The 22,252-nt window shown below is 44.5% G+C and overlaps 1 protein-coding gene across 1 annotated transcript in view; it reads right to left on the bottom strand.

Annotated features, from left to right (window-relative positions):
- Window positions 1-22,252, bottom strand: part of ST3GAL3 (ST3 beta-galactoside alpha-2,3-sialyltransferase 3) — a 364,281-nt gene that overhangs the window by 238,447 nt on the left and 103,582 nt on the right. The window contains exons 3-4 of the mRNA XM_045026125.1: window positions 17,628-17,675; window positions 12,110-12,235 (exon numbers count right to left, since the gene is read on the bottom strand). Of these exons, the coding sequence (XP_044882060.1) occupies window positions 12,110-12,235; window positions 17,628-17,675 (174 nt within the window). The remainder of the gene's footprint in view (window positions 1-12,109; window positions 12,236-17,627; window positions 17,676-22,252) is intronic.

Here is a 22,252-nt window from a genome sequence, read left to right as displayed (position 1 = left end):
TGAGAACATTAGCATTTAATAGGCTATTATTATTCAGAAAAAAACATTTATTTCAGACCCGGAGCTGATGTAGTTTTTTATTGTATGTTCAGGTGCTTCGGTTGATTGCTGGCTGAGAAAGAAACCCGAAGAGGATGAGAGCACACTGAAATGGACTTGTCAAAAAACGTTCCTAATTTTATGTTTACTTTTTTAAAACTGCTAAGCTGCAACTATATGGTTTTTTATATTAAAGTGGGCTACGTTTTATTTTAATTTTACACAAATACGGGAAGGACTCAAAAAGGCCTGCACAGTTCAGTGTTTAATTTATTTCAAAGTAGGCCTACACATGCACACTGCACTTCTGTTTGTTGTATTCTGTTGTTGTAACAGGTAAAATTAAAAAAAGATTAAAACTTTTAAAAGTTTATAAGCAGTGTTATGTTTTGCGGCTCCAGACTATTTTTCTTTAGTGGAAGGGGGGCAAAATGGCTCTTTTGATAGTAAAGGTTGCCGACCCCTGGTCTAGATAATACTTAGTCCTACCTTGAGTGCAGGGGACTGGATTAGATGACCGAACAACCTGATGTGTACAATTTACTTAGACTTCCAAATGCCTTTGACAAGGCCCCACACAAAAGTCTACTACACAAGCTAAAATGTCACAGGGTGGGAAGCGAACTATTCTCATGGACAAAAAACTGTCTAGAAGACAGAAAGCAAAGACTAGAATTAAAAGGTCATTTTAATTGTTGCAAAAGGCTAACAGCAGGGATCTTAGGATTCTATAACTAGGTTCTGTGATGTTTAATATACTATCTGGAAAGAAGGGAATGAGTAGGGAGACAGTAAATATTACTCCTGGGGAAATTCTGCACATTTTATTTGTCAAAATAACACAATATAACCACACCAGTTTCAATTATTTTTGGTCATTTATTTCAAAATACCTGTCAGCAAGTATGTCTGTAACAATACAGACTACAAAAACAGATTCAAGAAATGTTTTTTGACAAATAGATTCCTTACTAGGTATATTAATACAGAACTCTGAGTAATAATTCATTTAAACTACAATACAGAACCGTATCTCCCGCACCCCTCCGAAGCAGTGCAAAGGCTTGGGGGAGTCAGGGGTAACAGAGGAGCTGAGGGAGAGGGAAGTAAATTGCTGGGAAGGAGCCTGGGTGTGAACTTGGAGGGTTGTTGGTATGGGTGGGAAAAGTATGGAACAGGTTTTTTGAGGGTTGGGAAGGGATTGTTAGGGAGCTTCCCCCATGCAGACCCTGGCTGACCCCTAGCCTCTCCTATTCAGTCAAGCACATCTGTCCCATCCCCATGTGTCCTTGAAACCTCAGTCCACGTGTCCCTCCACCCCCACTCAGACACCCACTTGATTCCTCCCATCCCCATGTGGCTCTGCACCCCACCCCTGTCCCTATGTGGCTCTGTACCCCAGTGTCTCTGTGCCCCCACTCAGCCACGCCCCTGTCCCTATGTGTCCCTGTACCCCAGTGTCTCTGTGCCCCCACTCAGCCACGCCCCTGTCCCTATGTGGCTCTGTACCCATCCCCCAGTGTCTCTGTGCCCCCACTCAGCCACACCCCTGTCCCTATGTAGCTCTGCACGCCCTCCCTCTGCACCTCCCTCCTCCCTGTGGTCTTATGCCTCCACTCCATTCAGCCCTTACCCCAGTCTGTCCTCCCCCACTAGCCCATCTGACTCCCCCCGCCCAGCACCTCACGCTGTCTGTCTCCCCATAGCCCCTGCCTCCTGACCTGGCCTGACAGGCACTGCGAAGAAGGCAGGCTTTTTTTATTCCCTCCCTGTGCTGGCCGGGAGCTACTGCTTTGTGCTATCACCACAGCACCCTCTGGTGGGCAAAAGGCGGAACTGCAGCAACATTTTGGCAAAGCTTATTTTCTGCACAAAAAATTAAAAATATGTTCAGCTCATTAATTATGCATGCACAGTTGCGCAAAATTCCCCCAGGAGTAAAATATGCAGATAGCATACAGTCTTTTAGGTTACTCAGCACCAGAGAGGACTGTGAAGGACTTCAGAGAGAGCTAAATAAGCTAGATGAATGGGCAACATGACAGCAAATGAAATTTAATTCAATAAAAGCAGAGTAACTCACATTAGCAGGGAAAACAATTAAACTACTCAGACACCTTACAGAGTTCTAGATTAATTGAATAATTAAAGAAAGGGACCAGTGAGTCACTGCAGACAGCTCAATGAAAACCTCTATTCAAACGTGGAGCTGGGGTCAAAAAAAAACCCCAAACACAATGTTAGGAAAAATCAGGAATATGATAGTGACCAGTGAGAATATTCTAATGCCTTTGTATAAATCAGTGGTGCAGCCTCACCTGGATACTGTGTGCAGGACTGGTGTCCCCATCTCAAAAAGATTCAAGTAAAAAGAGTTAAGAGAAGAACAAGGAGAATGATCCAGGGCACAGGAAAGGCTCATATGAAAAGAGTGTGATTACTTACCCTGAGAGCAGGGCCGCCCAGAGGATTCCGGGGGCCCGGGGTCTTCGGCAGCGGGGGGGCCCTTCCGTTCCTGGACCCGCCGCCGAAGTGCCCCGAAGACCCGCGGCGGGGACCCCCCCGCCGCCGAATTACCGCCGAAGCGGGACCCGCCACCGAAGCGCAGCCCGGTCTTCAGCGGTAATTCGGCAGAGGGGGGCCCCGCCGCGGGTCTTCGGGGCACTTCGGCGGTGGGGTCCCGGAAGGGAAGGGCCCCCCCAGCGCCGAATTACCGCTGAAGACCGGGCTGAACTTCGGTGGCGGGTCCCGCTCCGTCTTCGGGGGTAATTCGCCAGCGGGGGGGTCCTTCTGCCCCGGAGCGGAAGGACCCCCCCGCCGGCGAAGACCGGGAGCGGCAGAAGCTCCTGCGCCCGGCCGCACAAAGTTTGCCGGACACCCCGGAGCGAGTGAGGGACCCTGCTCCAGGGGCCCCGAAAAACTCTGGTGGGGGCCCCCGTGGGGCTCGGGGCCTGGGGCAAATTGCCCCTCTTGCCCCCCCCCTCTGGGCGGCCCTGCCTGAGAGAGGAGACGAATAAGATGGGACATGATCAAATCAAGACTGGTTGCCTTTCTGGAAGATGCTTTAGTCAAACACAAGTTATTGGGCTCAATACAGAGACAACTGGGTGAAAATTAATGGCCTGTGATGCGCAAGAGGTCAGACAAGATGATCTTACAGTCCCTTCCTTTGGTCTTAAACTATGAATCTATGAATAATAAAAGTATATAATGGAATCAATGATCTAGAGAAGGGAGATCAGAAACTTCTTTCCTCCCTGGGCCATAATACAAGAACAATGAAACAGTCAATCAAATTGAAAGGTGGCAAATTCAAACCTGAAAAAAGGAAATTCTTTTTCATACAATGTGTAATTAAACTGTGGAACACATTGCCACACAGAGGCCAAGAATTTAAGACTCAAAAGGGATTGTATGGATAACAAAAATATCCAGAGTTGTTACAATTAAGGATAAAGATTAGCAGGGATATTAAACCTCGTGTTTCAGGTCTTAAGCCAATCTCTAATTACTGGAGATCAGGTTGAGGCCTACTGTGGAAGGCAGCTTATTTCACAACCTCCTTCAGAGGAAGATGTAAACACCCTGCAGAAGCATCTGGTACTGGCCATTGTCAGAGACAGGATACTAGACTAGATGGACCTCTGGGAATTCCTCTGTTTCTACCAATGGCTATTTATAGATTTATAGACCCAACCTTCACTAACAGTGAGGAAGGATAGTCCAGCAGTTAAGGCACCAGCCTAGGACAGAGTCCTGAGTTGAAGTCCCTGCTTTGCCACAGATTCCCTGGGTGGCCTTGGGCAAGTCACTTTGCTTTCTTGTGCCTCAGTTCCCTATCTGAAAAACAAGGACAACACCACTGCCTTCATTCCCAGGGGTGGTGTGAGGATAAAATACATTAAGAGATTATGAGGCACTCAGAGATAAGTACCGGTGATAGCTATTTGATGTCAGAAACTTGGTGCTGTCTGTTCTGCTATAGAAGTTCATTTTACAGGCCTTCTGAGGTGCAAACTTCATTCAAACACAGTTCAGAGTCAACCCTTACTGTTCAGCACAACACTGAAAAGCAAGACTCCAGCACCACAAGACTTCTTTGTTCAGGCTCCACTGAACAAACAGGCCCACAACGATACGCTATGTCCACACAGTAGAAATACGGTACATTCATCCACTTTCAATTTTAAGGTGATTTTTATTTTACTTTGCTTTGTTTTTAACCTGCCTTTATGATATTGTGCAATTGTACAAGCACTCTGGTGAGTGGAGGCAGAGGCTTTATAATTACTATCCATATGACTGGAATCAAGCACAATGAGGGCACAAAAGCAATCCATGATAGCACGTTTGGAAATCGGAGTGCATAACGCAGTCTTAGGGTTTGTCGACACTGTGCTGCTGAGTACGAACTGCACAGCACACCAGAGTGATGCACTCTGCCTGCCCTGTGTGGAGACACACACCAGGTACCTTTTAGTTTGCATCAGCAGGGTCCATACAGGGCAGCTGGAGTGCAACACTCTGTTGTGCTGTGCAGCTCACACCCCCATAGTCTACACTGCAGTGCAGTGCGGACATTGCCCAAGTCCATACAGTATTCTTATTTGAAATTACGCTTAGCATATTGTTACTACAAAATCAAGTCTCCAGTCACTACACATTGTATACTCAAGTGGTAAAACAGGAGAGCCATTCTCAAAGTACTACCGAGCAAACTTCATAGCCTTAACAGACCCTAAGATCTATCTAGAACAGGGATAGGCAACCTCTTTGGCACTCAAGCTGATTTTCAGTGGCACTCACACTGCCCGGGTCCTGGCCACCGGTCCGGGGGGGGGGGGGCTCTGCATTTTAATTTAATTTTAAACGAAGCTTCTTAAACATTTTAATAACCTTATTTACTTTACATACAACAATAGTTTAGCTATATATTATAGACTTATACAAAGAGACCTAAAAACATTAAAATGTATGACTGGCATGCAAAACCTTAAATTAGAGTGAATAAACGAAGACTCGGCACAGCACGTCTGAAAGGCTGCTGACCTCTGATCTACAATCTTATACTACACCTACCGCTACAGCGTCTTAGTGCATTTTTAAGATGAAAAGAGGAACCAGGTCCTTCTCTTTAGACAGCTCTCACTGTCTTTCCACACATCTTTGTGTGTGGAAAACACACCCTGATCCGAGCTCATAGTTACAGTATTTCCCTCAGAGAAAGATGCCCCTCAGATTTCTCTATTTGCATAGTCTCTCATGCCACTCTGGTGTGGACAACAGGATTTCCCATTAATTCCAAGGCACTGTGGCTAAATCATTCATGACAACAGGAGTGATATAGAAAATAATAGGCCAAAAAAGATATTAAAATAAACAAACAAATACAAAGATTCTTACAATGGGTTCACTGGCAGAACAGTATGAGAGAGAATCTGGAAAAGGGTTTCCCCTCCAAGCCACAGGGGAAATACACTAAAGAAGCACTATGCTGAGAGGTAGATGTAACTGAACAGACCTGGTGACTACATTCTCACTCATGCTAGGAAATTATAGACCACAGCTGACAAAGAACAGCAGAGTAATGTGGGGAAGCTCAGAATTGAATGAACATGGGAAATAAATTTCCTCCAACCCCAGAAGAGCATGAGATCTCCTCAGGTCAGAAATAAAACACATTTATATACTGTAGGGAAGACCAGAGTTGAATCAGAACCTAATGGCTGTCAACAATTTAATAATAAAAGTGTAACAGGGATTATAAAAACAGAAGTACAGCCAAGCATAGCAAGCTCTATAACTGATGCAAATCATGTGCCAAGTTAAATGCTGGCACAAATATGGCCCTTTCTCCCAAGCATCCAACAGTAATCCAGCTGCTGGTCTGTGAGTGGGAAGCACTTAGTCTAATCTCTGTAAACTGTGAACAGACCACCCAAACAGACCGTCCCAGGACATGAAGGATTAAACCAAATACAAGTTTTCAAATTTGTGTTTTACAGTGATAGCCACACAGATATATAGAAACCCAGTGGGCCAAATTCTTCACTGGTGTGAACTCAACTGCAGTCAATATATCAGGGATGAATTTGGCTCACAGTATTTTTGGCCTCCCACTACGAGCCTGATTTTGAAACATTTACCCACAAATAATCACACCAGAAGGCACAAGTGCTACCCCTTCAACATCTACTTGATAACTGTGAATAGAATGATTTGTGCCACAAAAATCGAGAAAGAATTGCTGCTTGTTTGCAGATCAGGGCCTACATATGGAATTACAATTTTAAACTTCTTATACAGCATGGTGGGAACGCAAGTCCAATTCCTTTGTTTAAATTTTACTGACTGTCAGAGGAATTAAGCTGGACAACTCAGAAGATTGAAGTCCTCTAGTAGTAGTAGTTCTCCCCAACTATGTGTCAACCCTGTCCTGGTGCAGTTCAGTCTCTATCAAGACTGAGAAGACTATTCAGAGGAAGGGGTAGGAAGGACTGCAAGCGGATAGGCTAAGGGTCACTAGAAATGTGAATCAGCGAGGAAGAGGAATAAGTGGGTTATAAGTAACTAAAATAGGAAAGGGAAAACAAAGGGTTAAATAACTTCAATATTTAACATAGGTCCAGATTAAAGAAAGGTAATATTGAAAGTGTTGGGAGAAGCAGGGACTCGAGTTGATTCCTTTTTCTACTGCTTAGATTGCAATCTCTTTGGTGCAGGAACCTGTTTAAAGCTATAAAAGCACGTAGCATGATTTGGAGAGTTATATAAATAATTAAACACAAAAAGTGTTTTTTAAAAAAACCCATTAAGATTGCAAAACCAAGCAGTCAAAAATTAGGAAATGCCAGAATTAAGGTGGCCTGGTCTACTTACCCCAGGCCCAGCCTTTTGGCCCAGCTCCAGTCCCGTACCCCCAAGCTCCTCCTTTATCTGCCCCATGCTGCTCCTCTTCCCAATCTGCTCCCCCTGCATTCAAGTCAGGCAGCTTCCTCTTGCTCACTGCCTGAGCAGCAGCAGGTGGAGCACTGAGAGCAGAAGACAGTCTCCCTGTGCTCCGTTCCTGCACCTGGCGGCACAGCAGCCAGGAGCATCAATGGCAGAGGAAGTGCCGCTCAGCCCCTGCAACCCTAGTCTGGAGCACGCCCAGTACATGTAGGAACTGGGGAATTTAGCTGTCAAGTTCTAACAAGTCTGTACTGGTCATGCGTGAGCTGAGATTTTTCAAAGACTTACAAAACTTGGCATTCATTTCTAACTGGCGCAGCAGAAGGCACATCCCTGATACCATGCTGACAATCCCCCTTTACAAAATTTCACGTTCTGACTCCAAAGTACAGGCAGTACTAGAGCTTCTCTCAAAGAAACACTTATAAGTTCATTTTTAAAAACAGACAAAACAATGTATTTCTCCCAAATCTTGTTCTCAGAAATGGCTGAATCTTTTTTCTGAAACTTTCCCAAAATGTCAGCCTGAGAGACACAGCCTGAGAGACACAGCTAGCATAGGAAATTTCAATCCATACCATTCAAATTTGGCACAGTCACAAGCAACTGAAAACGGGGTCTGATAATAAGAAGTGTTGGGCAACCTTAAGTGTAGAAAGCCATTACCAGCTCAGCCTATAATAATCACCACAATAATTGTGCCAGGTAATGTGGATAAATATCCAATACCCTGAGACCAATACTTCATTTTCCACAGATTACATCACACGGCAATGATTTTTTAACTCTACCAACACAGCTGCAACTCAAACCTATATGCTCAAGGAGAAAGGCTCCATATCCTATCACCAATCCCCTGAGAATACTGGTGACACCAGAAATCATGAGACTACTACTTATTGTTCCAAATTTGACAGCAAAAGTAAGTAATATCCCTTAATTTGCCTTTCCCTGTAATCTCTGACCTGGTGCCCCTAAGACATCTGCCCCAGCTTTATATCCTGTAGAAAGCAATATACTAGAGAGGTCCTCTTCATTAGACAAAGTGATTACCTAATTCATTCCCAACCAGAAAGAAGAGCAAGTGAGCAATCATTTGAGAAGCAGTCCCCAATACCACTCCATGGATGATCCATCAGAAGAGGTGTCTCTAGTAGCAGTCATGACTAAGGCTACATTTATGTTGCAGGTGAAATCCGTGACTTCTAGAGACCTTTGTGACATTCTCTGCTTCAGCCCCAGGGGCTGCGGGACTCTGGAGTTGGCAGCCAGAGGGGCCCTGGCAGGGATCCAGTGACAGGAGGCCTCCTGAAAGGTTCCAAAAATGGGTGACGGCCTCGTGCCGGAGGAGGGGGACGCCTCGGGTGAGCAGCTGGGGGTGTCCCATTTTCTCCTTGGAAAATATGGTCACCCTGCAGCTCCCAGCTGCCATGGGTGGAGGCCTCCCCCCCCCACAGCAGCTTCCAGTTGCCGTGGGTAGAGCAGGAACCCCACAGCTCCAAGCCACCACGTTGGCAGGGAAAACCATGGAGCCACAAAAGCAAAAATCACAGACAGGTCACGGCTTCTGTGAATTTTTGTTTATTGCCCATGACCTGTCCATGACTTTTACTAAAAATAACCATGACAAAAGCCTTAGTCATGACCCTGCCCTCAAAATAGGTGCCAGTTTCACTAGTTCAGAGAATGAGACAACTGATGTCATTCCAAACACAATGTTTTAGTATTATTAAAGGCTGAGCGGTTCCAGTTTTCGTAATAAAGTGAATGGAATGTGTAAATCTTGAGAGTTTTTTCCTTTCCTAATAAATTACAGTAACTTCCATGGACAGGAAAATCTATTAGTCTGGTTTAGCCTGAATTCAGGGAATGAATTCCAGTATGAAGGTGAAAGATTTCACCCCATGAACTGCATATGCCCTTTATTCTCCCAAGAAGTTATCTGCTTAAATCAATTCACATTCTTTGCTAAATAAACTGTTATTTCACTCAATGCCACGTGTCCACTTGCGTAAATACAGTTAATGATCTCTTAGTGAATCTTTCAAGAGAATATGTTTCTCCATTTTAGAAGTTGTATCATATTTCCTAGTAAAAATCAAAGATAATATTAATAAAAAAGTAATGTGCATGAGCTCTCAGTGACCTACAGGGGAGGCTGACAATCTGCAGAGATACCAAAGACAAAGAAAAATGACATTGAAGTTTTATTACTGTAAGATCCATTATAAACCAATTCTCAGCATTTCCGAATGGACACCCTCACAGCTGCACTCAACAGGAGTGGTGAGGGAACAGACAGGGATACTGAGTATGTTGGTCAAGTCATGGAAAGACTGTCTACATCAGAAAACTAGCACATGAAAGTCATTGGCAAAAATCCACCATCTCCCATTTAGACTACAGTCAGATAAATAAAATAGGAAGTAAGTCCCATTAATCAAAGATTAACAAAAAGGGAAAGCAGTTCTACAGAATAAGTAAATATAAACCACCAAAATCCACTGTACTAAACAAAACCCTCTGACCCACCAAATTAACCCTATGTGTGCCTTAGGGAATAAAGAGCAGGCTGCTGCAAAAGAAGGTGCTATATTTCCTCCCACCTCACAGCCCCTTTTGGCTGTAGAGCGAGAAACACCTTCCAGCTTTTCCTGAAGAAAAGAATCAGGGTCCAGGAGTTCAGCAGAAGGAGCTCTGGATACCAACACAGCCCCAAACACGCAACGGCTAAGCAGTCAGTACTTGATCAGAGGGGTCCATCTAAAATGTGTCATTTAGGATCCCAGACTCTCTTTCTGGCACTTAGCTCTGTACTGCATTCTGTGTCATACTTTTCTTTACAGTACATTTTGGGTGGGATTTTCACAAGCACCTAAATCCCTATAGGTCTTTTGCTCTTAAATCACTCACACATTTTTGAAAACCACTCTTTATATTCATCAGTTCACACTACTCCCCCAGAGGAGAAGGGTCAGATTAGAAACCAACCTTAAAATATGTGGGAGGCTCAAAACCTGTATACTATTTAAATTGCTTGAACAAAGCAGCTTAAACCAGCTGCTATTATACCAAAGGGTACTGCTGAGATCAAACCAGACATGCCAAGACATGCCAAACCCACGAAAAAAATGCAAAAATTGGACTTGTTTTTGGCTTAATTGGCTTGTGAGTTGCTTGTTGGCTAGTTTTTGGCTTGTAGCTTGTTTGACTTGTAGCTTTTTGTTTCTTTTTTTTTTGATCGGCTCCTGGCAAGCAGTGGCAAGGGACAAGCAGGGGCAGAGAGCACAGGGGGCCCACCATAGTCCCAGACTCACGCCGGGGGATCTAGTCACATAGGGTGTCGGAGTTCTTAGGGACTGGCTTGTTTTGGCCTTGTTCTGAAATAGGATTCGCTTGATTTTTGGCTTATTGTGAAAGTCGGGGTGCTTATTTACCACATTGAAGTTGGCAACTGTGGATCAAACCTCACGTTCTGACAGGTGCACAGATACGATTTACACACAGGCATGTGTGTACCAAAACTCTTACCACTTTCAATCTGCATGTTAGCAAGATGGCGAGTAAAGCTCAACGTATAGCTTCCAGTAGTCTTTGTAGGGAAAGATATCTTCAATGCACCTTCATCCTCCCCACGCCTAGAGCAGAGCAATTAATCTGCTTGCTCTCAGACAGAAAAAAAACCCAACAACCTCTTGTACAAAATTAGTGGAGATATAAATTTGATTTTTAAGCTCTAAGTGGGTGTAGCCAGCATCTGAATGTAAAACAAAGCAACTATAAAAAAGCACTTAGCGTCCATTCCAGGTGAATGAGATCCAGGCTCCACTCAAACTCCCTCTCTACTTTGTTTTCTGCTTTGAAGACCCCAGAGTTCAGAACACAGGTTCTTATGATGTCTGGCCCCAACTAAAAAGCTGGTCCAGACAATACACCCAGGACTAAAGCACAGACCCTTCCCTTGCTGCTCAAGATTTTATCTTTGATGCATGGCCCAGAGGAGAACCCCAGAAACATCCAGCCCCAACTATCAGACAAGATCATGATGTGGCCTCTGGGACCCCCTTTATTTAGGGCCATATGTCTTTTTACACTTCTAAACCTCACTCCATCTCTCATCACATCAGCTAGCCACAGGCTCCATGCCAATGCTATTCTGTGAATCAACACATAGCTAGGTGCTCAGTGACCACCGGACAATCCTTCTGCACATTTCACAGCATTATCCTGACTACCCCCTGACCTCCACCTGCTGAAGAGTTAAGAGAGCAGCAGTCTTTCAGCACTCCTGAAAGGTGAGAATTGCACATAAGCAGAACAGTAAATACAAAACCAAAATGAAGTCTTACAGTCAATTCAAGAAATTATTCTGGCCATAGAAAGACGTGAATTTGTGGTTATGGTTGAGCACTTCTAAAAAGTTAAACGAAGTACCCAGTCTGCCCATTTGTAAATAGTGTTACCAGATTTGCCCATTACTTTGGGGTATGGTCTTTATTAGGGTTACTCTTCGGGGCGGGGGGGGGTTTCTATAATTCTATCAATGTACTACTTGTGTTCTCATCTACTTTTAGGTCTACTTTTCCCTTCTGCAAGTCCCCTCCCAATGGAGCTATCCTGCAGGACCTAGGTTCCCTAGGGCTAGATTCTTCCAGCCCCAGAATCAGACAAATACACACACACATTAACAGAGTGCATCTAAGAGGACCAGGTTAATCAACACTACCAAGCTGACGCCTTATATGTCCCTCGACTCAGCAGGCTGGGTCAAGCAGCACTTCCAAGCTGTCACCCTTGTCCGGAGGGGTTTAGGTGTGTCTTCCACCGTCTTGTCATTGCTGTTTGTAAGTCTTGCTTCTGATCGGCTTTGGTTCACGCAGAAGCTGGGGGTGAGGGGTGTCTTTCATGAGTCAGACAGGCTGGACACTGCCCCCTGACTCCCCAAGAACTCAGAGCTGATAGGTAACAATAGAAAGTTTCCTTATGCTTGTTTAAAATATGAAATCCTAGGAATGATGTTGAGATTGACAGCTTCATCTTGAATAATTAATTTATTAAACTATTTTTTTTAATACTCAACTTTTCCGCCTTTCATACCCCGACCTGAAACAACACCTACTCAGAATGGCTGGGCCTGGTGCAGCTATAGGTTCTTTCTGGGCACTGCCAGTTCCTGGGTTCGCAGCAAGGTGTGATGGGATGGACGACAGAAGAACAAAAGTCTCAGTTTTTCTCTCTCCTCTTCCTGTTTAACAAGGAAAGCTATCCCTCAGTGGGCAGAGACCACACTCAGACTGATGTCTTATTACACTGGTCTACAATTTTTGAGAAGTCGTCTGCTTCCGAGATAAAATGTGCTATTTATTATGTATTTTGATGTGCTGAATTCAAATATGACAATTAAAACAACTGACTGGCTACTGTTTCTAAGATATTTAAGTTTTTACATTTTATGTCTATGTATATTGTGTAGATAGTAGAGTTTTAATCATAAATTGTAAACCTAGGTATTTTCATGTGTTTATGGTTGCTTTACATAATATTTCACCTGTCCTGTTTATGTAACACTTTAAAAATTAGCAAAAGGGTTATCTAACTAAAATTTATTATGAAACAAAAGGCAAAAAACTATTATGTACATAGTTTAGTCCTATTCAGTGTCTACTCGGCGCTTCTTGGCTTGTCTCTTGTATTCATTAAATGGAGCATCTCTTGTCACTGTCCAGCAATAGTCTGCAAGCATTGATGGGCTCCATTTGCCCTGATAGCGTTTCTCCATTGTTGCAATGTCCTGGTGAAATCGCTCGCCGTGCTCGTCGCTCACTGCTCCGCAGTTCGGTGGAAAAAAATCTAGATGAGAGTGCAAAAAATGTATCTTTAGTGACATGTTGCAACCAAGGCTTTTGTATGCCTTGAGGAGGTTTTCCACCAACAACCTGTAGTTGTCTGCCTTGTTGTTTCTGAGAAAATGTATTGCCACTAACTGGAAGGCTTTCCATGCCGTCTTTTCCTTGCCACGCAGTGCATGGTCAAATGCATCATCTCGAAGAAGTTCACGAATCTGAGGACCAACAAAGACACCTTCCTTTATCTTAGCTTCACTTAACCTTGGAAATTTTCCACGGAGGTACTTGAAAGCTGCTTGTGTTTTGTCAATGGCCTTGACAAAGTTCTTCATCAGACCCAGCTTGATGTGTAAGGGTGGTAACAAAATCTTCCTTGATTCAACAAGTGGTGGATGCTGAACACTTTTCCTCCCAGGCTCCAATGACTGTCGGAGTGGCCAATCTTTCTTGATGTAGTGGGAATCTCTTGCACAACTATCCCATTCGCAGAGAAAACAGCAGTACTTTGTGTATCCAGTCTGCAGACCAAGCAAGAAAGCAACAACCTTCAAATCGCCACAAAGCTGCCACTGATGTTGGTCATAGTTTATGCACCTCAAAAGTTGTTTCATGTTGTTGTCATAGGTTTCCTTCATATGGACTGCATGACCAACTGGAATTGATGGCAAAACATTGCCATTATGCAGTAAAACAGCTTTAAGACTGGTCTTCGATGAATCAATGAACAGTCTCCACTCATCTGGATCGTGAACGATGTTGAGGGCTGCCATCACACCATTGATGTTGTTGCAGGCTACAAGATCACCTTCCATGAATAAGAATCGGACAAGATCCTTTTGACGGTCACGGAACATGGAAACCCTAACATCACCTGCCAGGAGATTCCACTGCTGTAGTCTGGAGCCCAACAGCTCTGCCTTACTCTTGGGTAGTTCCAAATCCCTGACAAGGTCATTCAGTTCACCTTGTGTTATGAGGTGTGGTTCAGAGGAGGAGGATGGGAGAAGAAAATGTGGGTCCTGTGACATTGATGGTTCAGGACCAGAAGTTTCATCCTCTTCCTCTTCCTCGTCTGACTCAAGTGAGAATGATTCTGGTGCCTCAGGAACCGGCAGTCCTTCTCCGTGGGGTACTGGGCGTATAGCTGATGGAATGTTTGGATAATGCACAGTCCACGTTTTCTTCTTTGACACACCTTTCCCAACTGGAGGCACCATGCAGAAGTAACAATTGATGGTATGATCTGTTGTCTCTCTCCAAATCATTGGCACTGCAAAAGGCATAGATTTCCTTTTCCTGTTCAACCACTGGCAAAGATTTGTTGCACAAGTGTTGCAGCATATGTGTGGGGCCCACCTCTTGTCCTGATCTCCAATTTTGCAGCCAAAATAAAGGTGATAGGCTTTCTTAACCATAGTGATTATACTGCGCTTTTGTGATGCAAAAGTCACTTCACTACAAACATAGCAGAAGTTATCTGCACTGTTCACACAAGTACGAGGCATCTCTGCTCACTTTGGCTAAACAGAAATGTGTCCCTTTGCAAAATCAAACACTGACAAATAAGAGAGCACGACACTGTATGATTTCTAGAGCTGATATAGGGCAATTTGTTCAGCAGAGTGATGTAAGCTTCGTTATGATTGCATCATCCATGACTTCTAGGAATAACATGATGCAATTCATACCATGTATGACCCAATACCAGCTTCAGATTGCATCATTCATTGTTTTGCCTAAAAAGCAAGTACTGTCCAAACCCAGTCACAGATTTATTCATAGATCCAGTCAAAGATGTATTTGTGTCATTTCTGGTTTAAATTGAGATCCCTTCCCTTTATAACTCACTTATCCTCCGCTATTCCCAAGTCAAGGGTCGTATATACTGACCCAATAGCATATCTTGAAAACTAGAGCCAATCAACAATTTTAAGCATCATTTTTGTTCTCAGTGACCCAGAATTAGTAAAGTTTGACTACATTTATTTCAGAAGCATTTTGCTTGTAGAGCAGTGTTACATGTCTCAATTCTCAGCATGAGCTAGAATTTGCAGCATAATAAATCCAAGGTTTTTAATACAAGGGCAATTTAGCACACAGATCTCTGGAAAACCTATTCTCTTGGGCATTTCTCAGTCCCTCTCTCCTGAGTAGCAGGTTGCTTCATAATAAGAAGAGAGAAATTGGATTTTGTTGGGGGAGATGGAGTTACAGAAGGGTGTTTTACTGACCTCCTCAGGACTCCAACTGCTCTCCCTGAGATGTAATAAATCAGAGTGCAGGGACTTGTCTCTTCAAATAGTCCCAGCAAGTCAGCCTGCTTACAACTAGCCTTGTTCCCCACCCCTCACAAAAATACGACTTCAGAGACACTGATCAAGAGAATTTGTTTTTCATTAATAAATTAAATTTCTAATTATTTATCTTCTCTCAAATTGTAACACCCCATTCCGGTGATAATGCTCCTATTTTTAACATTCATAGAAAACTGGCACATAGGAAGATAATATTGTAACTCCACATTGATGAGTAACCGGTCAGGATTCTGTACAGGTATGCCAAACTCAGATTATCCATGGAATTAACTATGCTTTAAAACTGGTCAGTAGCTAAGCAAAGATTCAGGGGAAACCAAGATCCAATTATGCCCCTCTGAATTCACCCAGAGATTTCATATACTTTTAATCTTTTCCATTCTTGCCCAATTCTGAGGATTAAAGAAACTGTCCTTTAGTACAAGAGAAAACTCTGCACAGTAGTTAGTGTCGCAGGGTTTGGGGGAGGGGTTAATGCAAAGCACCAAGACAACTGTTTTCACCAAAACCTGGCGGCATTTCCATTCTGCACGGAGTGCCAGCAACCCTAAGCTGTTCCTGAATCAGATCATGCACTCTTCACAGATCAGTTTTCTAGAGAATGACGAAAGAACATCAGAATGCATTTCGGGCTTAAAAATGAACTAAATGACACCAAGGCCAGGGTAAGTCTGAGTTTTCTGCTCAAGCTTCATTGTTAGTGCCAGGCAGCAGGCTTTGTTTGATAAGCGCGCAGGCAGAAGACTAGTACCATGCTGGAAGGCAGCAAACTATTCCTACCAACCTGGGAGGAAAGAGTATTGGACAAAAGAAATCCAGGAGCAAATTTCATTTTTGAAAAGGGAAGGGAATCAGGCCAGACTTTTAGCAGGTATAAAAGGACATGTTGTGTTGGACCTGCTGGGCCCGGGGCCAAAGCCCAAGCCCCACCACCTGGGGCCGAAGCCAAAGGGCTTCAGCCCTGGACAGCAGAGCTCAGGCTTCAGGGTCAGCCCTCGGCGCCAGAGCTCAGGTTACAGGCCTCAAGCCCTTGGGCTTCGGCTTTGGCCCACCCCCACCCGGGGCGATGGGGCTCAGGCAGGCTCAGGCTTCGGTTCCCCCTCCTGGGGTCATGTAGCAATTTTTTTTTTTTTGGTCAGAAGGGGGTCACAGTGCAATGAAGTTTGAGAACCCCTGCATAGGTACTTTACACACACACACACACCCCTATAAACTGTGTCAACTGAATTTTATCCAATGTTGTGGCTACTCTACAGAAACGTCTACCTCAGTGCCGTGTGCCTTAACTAAAGACCATGTTGTGCTGCAGACAGCCAAGCTAATATTCACTAGTTCCCTGAAGCAGCCCAAGCACAAAGGAACCTTTCAATTTTGTTTTTTGCTTCAATTTAATTATGTGATGGCCAGTAATACACATGGTCATACTCAGAGGGCAATGTAATCATCCAGACGCTCCCCTTGGGTTCATTAACTCTGCTTAGCTCTGCAGAAAACAACATCATAGCCCTGCTTGAGAAACTATAGAAATTCCCCTCCTCCCTCCTCAGAGCATTCCTCCTCACCATTCCCTCACATAATTCAATTGCACGTCCAGCTGAGAACCTCTCCTGGCAGAATGAAACCGTTGTTCCCCAGTCAGTGGGCAACATCAATTCAATGTCTTTCACACTAGAAACTGGGCCATTAACTTCACTGAGTGCGCCCAGCTCCTCTGCCTGACTGACTTCACATCTACAGCAGCGAGCTCACAGCGGTGCCGAAGCAGCTGCACTGCTGCAAGATTGCTCAGATAGCCACTCTACGCTGACAGGCGAGAGCTCTCTGTCGACATCATTAAACCGCTCCCACGAGCAGTGGTAGCTATGTCGGCGGGAGAGTGTCTCCTGTAGCCATAGGGCTGTCCACACTGGTGCTTCTGTCAGTGTAACTTATGTCCCTCAGAGGGTGTTTTTTTCACATCTCAAAGCGATGTAAGTTATACCCACAAAAGTACTAGTGTGGACATGGCCTGAGTATTGGAAGTGGCCTACACTAGAAAATTAGATCAACCCATCTACGCCCCTCAGGCATGTGAAAAATCCACACCCCTGAGCAATGTAGTTAAGCCAACCTAAATCGCCGTGCAGACAGCGCCTCTCAGGGAGGTGGATTACCTGAACCGAGGGAAGAACTCCTCCCATCGGCATAGGTAGTGTCTACACTGAAGCACTAAAGCAATGCAGCTGCATTCCTGCAGCTGTGTCTCTGTAGCATTTCAAATGTAGACAAGACCTTGTGCCACAATAAGTCCCTTAACATTTCCAGTGCTCATAACAAAGGGATATATTTAGCCAGTTTGGTTAGACAGCCAATTTTCAATGTAATCCTGCACCAAGATCTGACTCATTGTTATCTGCCTCCCAACATGGCTACCAAGTCTAATTAAATAAAAGCCTTTTTGTGAGGGAGATAGAGGAGGAAGAAGGGGATGTTGTACCTGAGCCTACTGTACGTCCAACGGAGTCAAAGGAAAGACCCACTGAATCTGTAACACAAGAGTACAAGTTCATTTTCCCCTTTTAAATAAATCCATGAATTGTTTACAAGAGGCTTCTCTTTTCTCTTTATCATGTAGAGGCTGCATACTCCACATTTTAATGTGCATATGAATCAATCCATACCTTCAGAGTATGTTTAGTTGTACTGCGGCAGGAATCACATGCCATCTGGAAAATACACCACAGTCCAGCATATATGGCCTACAGATGTCACTCTGAGCGATACCCCCGTTGCCATTACAAGGCAGAGAACTACAAATCATTGCATTGTGTTTCTTGCAGTACTCTGCATTTTTCTTGTAAGGAGGTAATCCCCCTTGCTATGTTCCATCAGGAGGAACATGAACCTCTTCACCAGTCAGGTATCCATGCCCACTGTTCCCCAGTGTTACAGACAATAACAGGCATCTAGCAAAAGAGGGTGCTGTTTGAAGTTTGAGAATCTCAGATGGTGATTAGCAGATGAAAAATAAATGATTTATACATATGAAACCTGACAGATAGATACACTTACGTGTTCAGCATGGGTTTTATTTATTTGTTTAGCTGTGTAGCACAGCAAGAGTCTAATGCTTGGAGCACCCAGAGGATTCACATGTGTTGAGAAGTGGGAGAAGCTTCAGCTTGCTATCTACATCATAGAAAAAAAGGATTTGAATGCTGATCCTGTTTGAGCCAGGGACCGTCTCTTTTTGTGCATGCCTGCATTTGCTGACACAGCCAGAATACACATTATTTAAAAAATCATGAATAGTTAATAATAATGCCCCATTGCTGGGGGATGATGCTGAGGTATAAAATAATTTTACTTTATTTCTAGTCTGAATTTGTCTAGCTCCAACTCCCAGCCACTGGATCTCATTAGACCTCTGTTTGCTACACTGAAGAGGATTCTACAGTATAACCCAATTTCTGTTCCCCGTGTAGGTACTTATCGAATGTGATCAAGTCATCCTGTGATAAACTGGGTCTTCGTAGATCCCATTTGGGTATTTGGAGAACCCTTTCTCCTTTAAAGGTCCTTACAATTGTGGGAACACTCGGTCTCTGAGTGTTTCACGAGAGTCTATAGAGGCCTAAGCAGCAAAGAGTCCTGTGGCGCCTTATAGACTAACAGACGAATTGGAGCATGAACTTTCATGGGTGAATACCCACTTCGTCGGCCTAGCTTGCCTTTGAAGGTTAAATACAGCTAGACTCCAGATCAGGACTTATCTTCATCCCGCCATGTTGCAATCAGCTTGTGCCTGGTCTGGTGGGCTCTTATAGGCAGTAGAGGTTCACAAGCAGTCTTCTTCCCAGCAGCTTTGTTGCAGGAATCAGCAAACTCTGAAGCACAGCAGTCTCCCTCCTGGTTGCCACCCCTTCCTGTGACAGTCTCCCTTTTAAGCTCATTTCCTCGCAGTGGAGAGGCTCTGTACATATGCCTATTTAGTGTCAGCTGAGCCCAGAGGACCTCATTAACCTTTTCCTGGCTGGGATTAAGGTGTGCCCCATCACATGCTCCATCCATCAAAATGGGTAGCAGTTCCTGGTTCAAAGTGTCTGCGTCGCCGACCTCCCTTGAAAAAACACGCTCTTTACCTACAAGGTTGACGTGCCAGGTACCACTGCATTATACGTGGGTTCGAGTCCTTCATGGTATTCAACCAATGCCAGGGGCCTGGTCAGTGATCAATGAGAAGGGATTACCCAGCAGGTAGTACTGAGAAAATCTACGAATCGCTTAAATTGCCAGTGCTAGTTTTTTGATAATTGAGAAGGCCCTCTCCCCAGGGAACAATCTTTTACTTAAATACAGGACCGAGTGCTGCTCACCTGCAAAGTCCTGTGAAAGCACAGGGCCTTCTCCGATATCTGAGGCATCTGTATGTAATATAAATTCTTGCAAAAAGTCAAGATTAAAAACCATGGGCAATTGACAGGCGGGGCTTCAATGTGTTAAAAACATCTTCACAATTCCCATCCAACTGGAGTTTTCTGGGGTTACTATCTTTTTATAAGGTCTGTTAGAGGGCCATGAGTGAAGTGAAGTTAGAGATAAACCTCTGGTATATCCCAGCAGGCCCAAGAATTGCCTCACTTGCCTTTTTGTTTGGAGGACAAGGCACGTGGTTAGAGCTTGTACTTTACCAATTACTGGTTTTAAGAGACCGCCCCTATGCTATACCCCAGAAAGGCCATCTCTGGGGCACGGTCCACAATGCCAGAACAGGCAGGCAGCCTGCCTTAGCACTTCTGCTGCGCTGCTGACCAGGAGCTGCCCAAGGTAAGCCCGGGCCCCAATCCCCTGCCCCAGCCCTGAGCCCCCCAAACCCGGAGCCCCCTCCTGCACTCCAAACACCTCATCCCCAAACCCACCCCAGAGCCTGCACCCCCAGCCCAGAGCCCTGACCCCCTCCCACATCCTGAACCCCTCATTCCCAGCCCCACCCCGCAGCAATCACCCCAATTGTTCCCTGGGGAGAGGGCCTTTTCACCCCCACACACCAACCCTCTGCCCCAGCCCTGAGCCCCTCATCCCCAGCTCCGTTGGGTCATGGGCATCAACAATTTTCTTCAACTGGGTCACCAGAAAAAAAAGTTTGAAAACCACTGCCCTAGGAGAGTAAAAATTGATTATTTGCTCCACTATCTTTCTGAGTTCCAAAGTGAAGCTGACTGGTCTACAATTCCCTGGGTTGTCCTTGTTTCCCTTTTCATAGATAGGTACTACACTTGCACTTTTCCAGTCCTCTGGGATCTCTCCCGGCCTCCACACATTCTCAGAGATGATCGCTAATGACTCAGAGATCTCTTCCGACAGTTCCTTAAGTATTGTAGGACGTATTTTGCCAGGCTCTGGCAACTTTAAAACATCTTGTCTAAGTAATTCTTAAGGACGTGGCTACACTTAAAAAGGCTGCAGCTGCACCACTCTAGCACTTCAGTGAAGATGCTACCTAGGCCGATGGGAGGGCTTCTCCTGTCAGGGCAGGTAATCAACATCCCCAAGAGGCTATAGAAGCCCTCCCATCAACACAGCGCTGTCTACCCCAGGAGTTAGGTCAGTAGAACTGCATTACTCAGGGATGTGGATTGTTCACACCCCTGAGCAAGCTAGTTATACCAACATATTACTAGTGTAGACCAAGGCTAACTCATTCTTTCCCTATTTTAGCCACAGACACACACACACACACACACCCCGCCGCAATACAGAACAAAAATACTTATGGAACACGTCTGGATTTTCTGCTTTATAATTGACAATTCTACCACTTACATCTAGTCAAGGAACCATACCATTATTAGGATTCCTTTTGTTCCTAATAAAAAGAACAGGAGTACTTGTGGCACCTTAGAGACTAACAAATTTATTTGAGCGTAAGCTTTCGTGGGCTACAGCCCACTTCTTCGGATGCATAGAATGGAACATATATTGAGGAGATATATATATATACACACATACAGAGAGCATGAAAAGGTGAAAGTTGTCTTACCAACTCTGAGAGGCCAATTAAGTAAGAGAAAAAAAAACTTTTGAAGTGATAATCAAGATAGCCCAGTACAGACAGTTTGATAAGAAGTGTGAGAATACTTACATGGGGAGATAGATTCAATGTTTGTAATGGCTCAGCCATTCCCAGTCTCTATTCAAACCTAAGTTGATTGTATCTAGTTTGCATATCAATTCAAGCTCAGCAGTTTCTCTTTGGAGTCAGTTTTTGAAGCTTTTCTGTTACAAAATTGCCACCCTCAGGTCTGTTATTGAGTGACCAGACAGGTTAAAGTGTTCTCCTACTGGTTTTTGAATGTTATGATTCCTGATGTCAGATTTGTGTCCATTTATTCTTTTTCGTAGAGACTGTCCAGTTTGGCCAATGTACATGGCAGAGGGGCATTGCTGGCACATGATGACTAGGGTGACCAGACAGCAAGTGTGAAAAATCGGGACAGGGGGTGGGGGGTAATAGGAGCCTATAAAAGAAAAAGACCCAAAAATCGGGACTGTCCCTATAAAATCGGGACATCTGGTCACCCTAATGATGACATATATCACATTGGTAGATGTGCAGGTGAATGAGCTCCTGATGGCGTGGCTGATGTGATTAGGTTCTATGATGATGTCACTTGAATAGATATGGGGACAGAGTTGGCATCGGGCTTTGTTGCAAGGATAGGTTCCTGGATCAGTGTTTTTGTTCAGTGGTGTGTGGTTGCTAGTGAGTATTTGCTTCAGGTTGGGGGGTTGTCTGTAAGCGAGGACAGGTCTGTCTCCCAAGATCTGTGAGAGTGAGGGATCATCTTTCAGGATAGGTTGTAGATCTTTGATGATGCGCTGGAGAGGTTTTAGTTGGGGGCTGAAGGTGACAGCTAGTGGTGTTCTGTTATTTTCTTTATTGGGCCTATCTTGTAGGAGGTGACTTCTGGGTACTCGTCTGGCTCTGTCAATCGTTTTTTCACTTCAGCAGGTGGGTATTGTAGTTTTAAGAATGCTTGGTAGAGATCTTGTAGGTGCTTGTCTCTGAGGGAATGGAGCAAATACAGTTGTATCTTAGAGCTTGGCTGTAGACAATGGATC

Source organism: Mauremys mutica, chromosome 8 (assembly GCF_020497125.1).
Source record: "Mauremys mutica isolate MM-2020 ecotype Southern chromosome 8, ASM2049712v1, whole genome shotgun sequence".
NCBI classification, from domain to species: domain Eukaryota; kingdom Metazoa; phylum Chordata; order Testudines; family Geoemydidae; genus Mauremys; species Mauremys mutica.
Note: the sequence above shows the minus strand (reverse complement) of the source record. Positions and strands in the feature narration are given on the sequence as shown.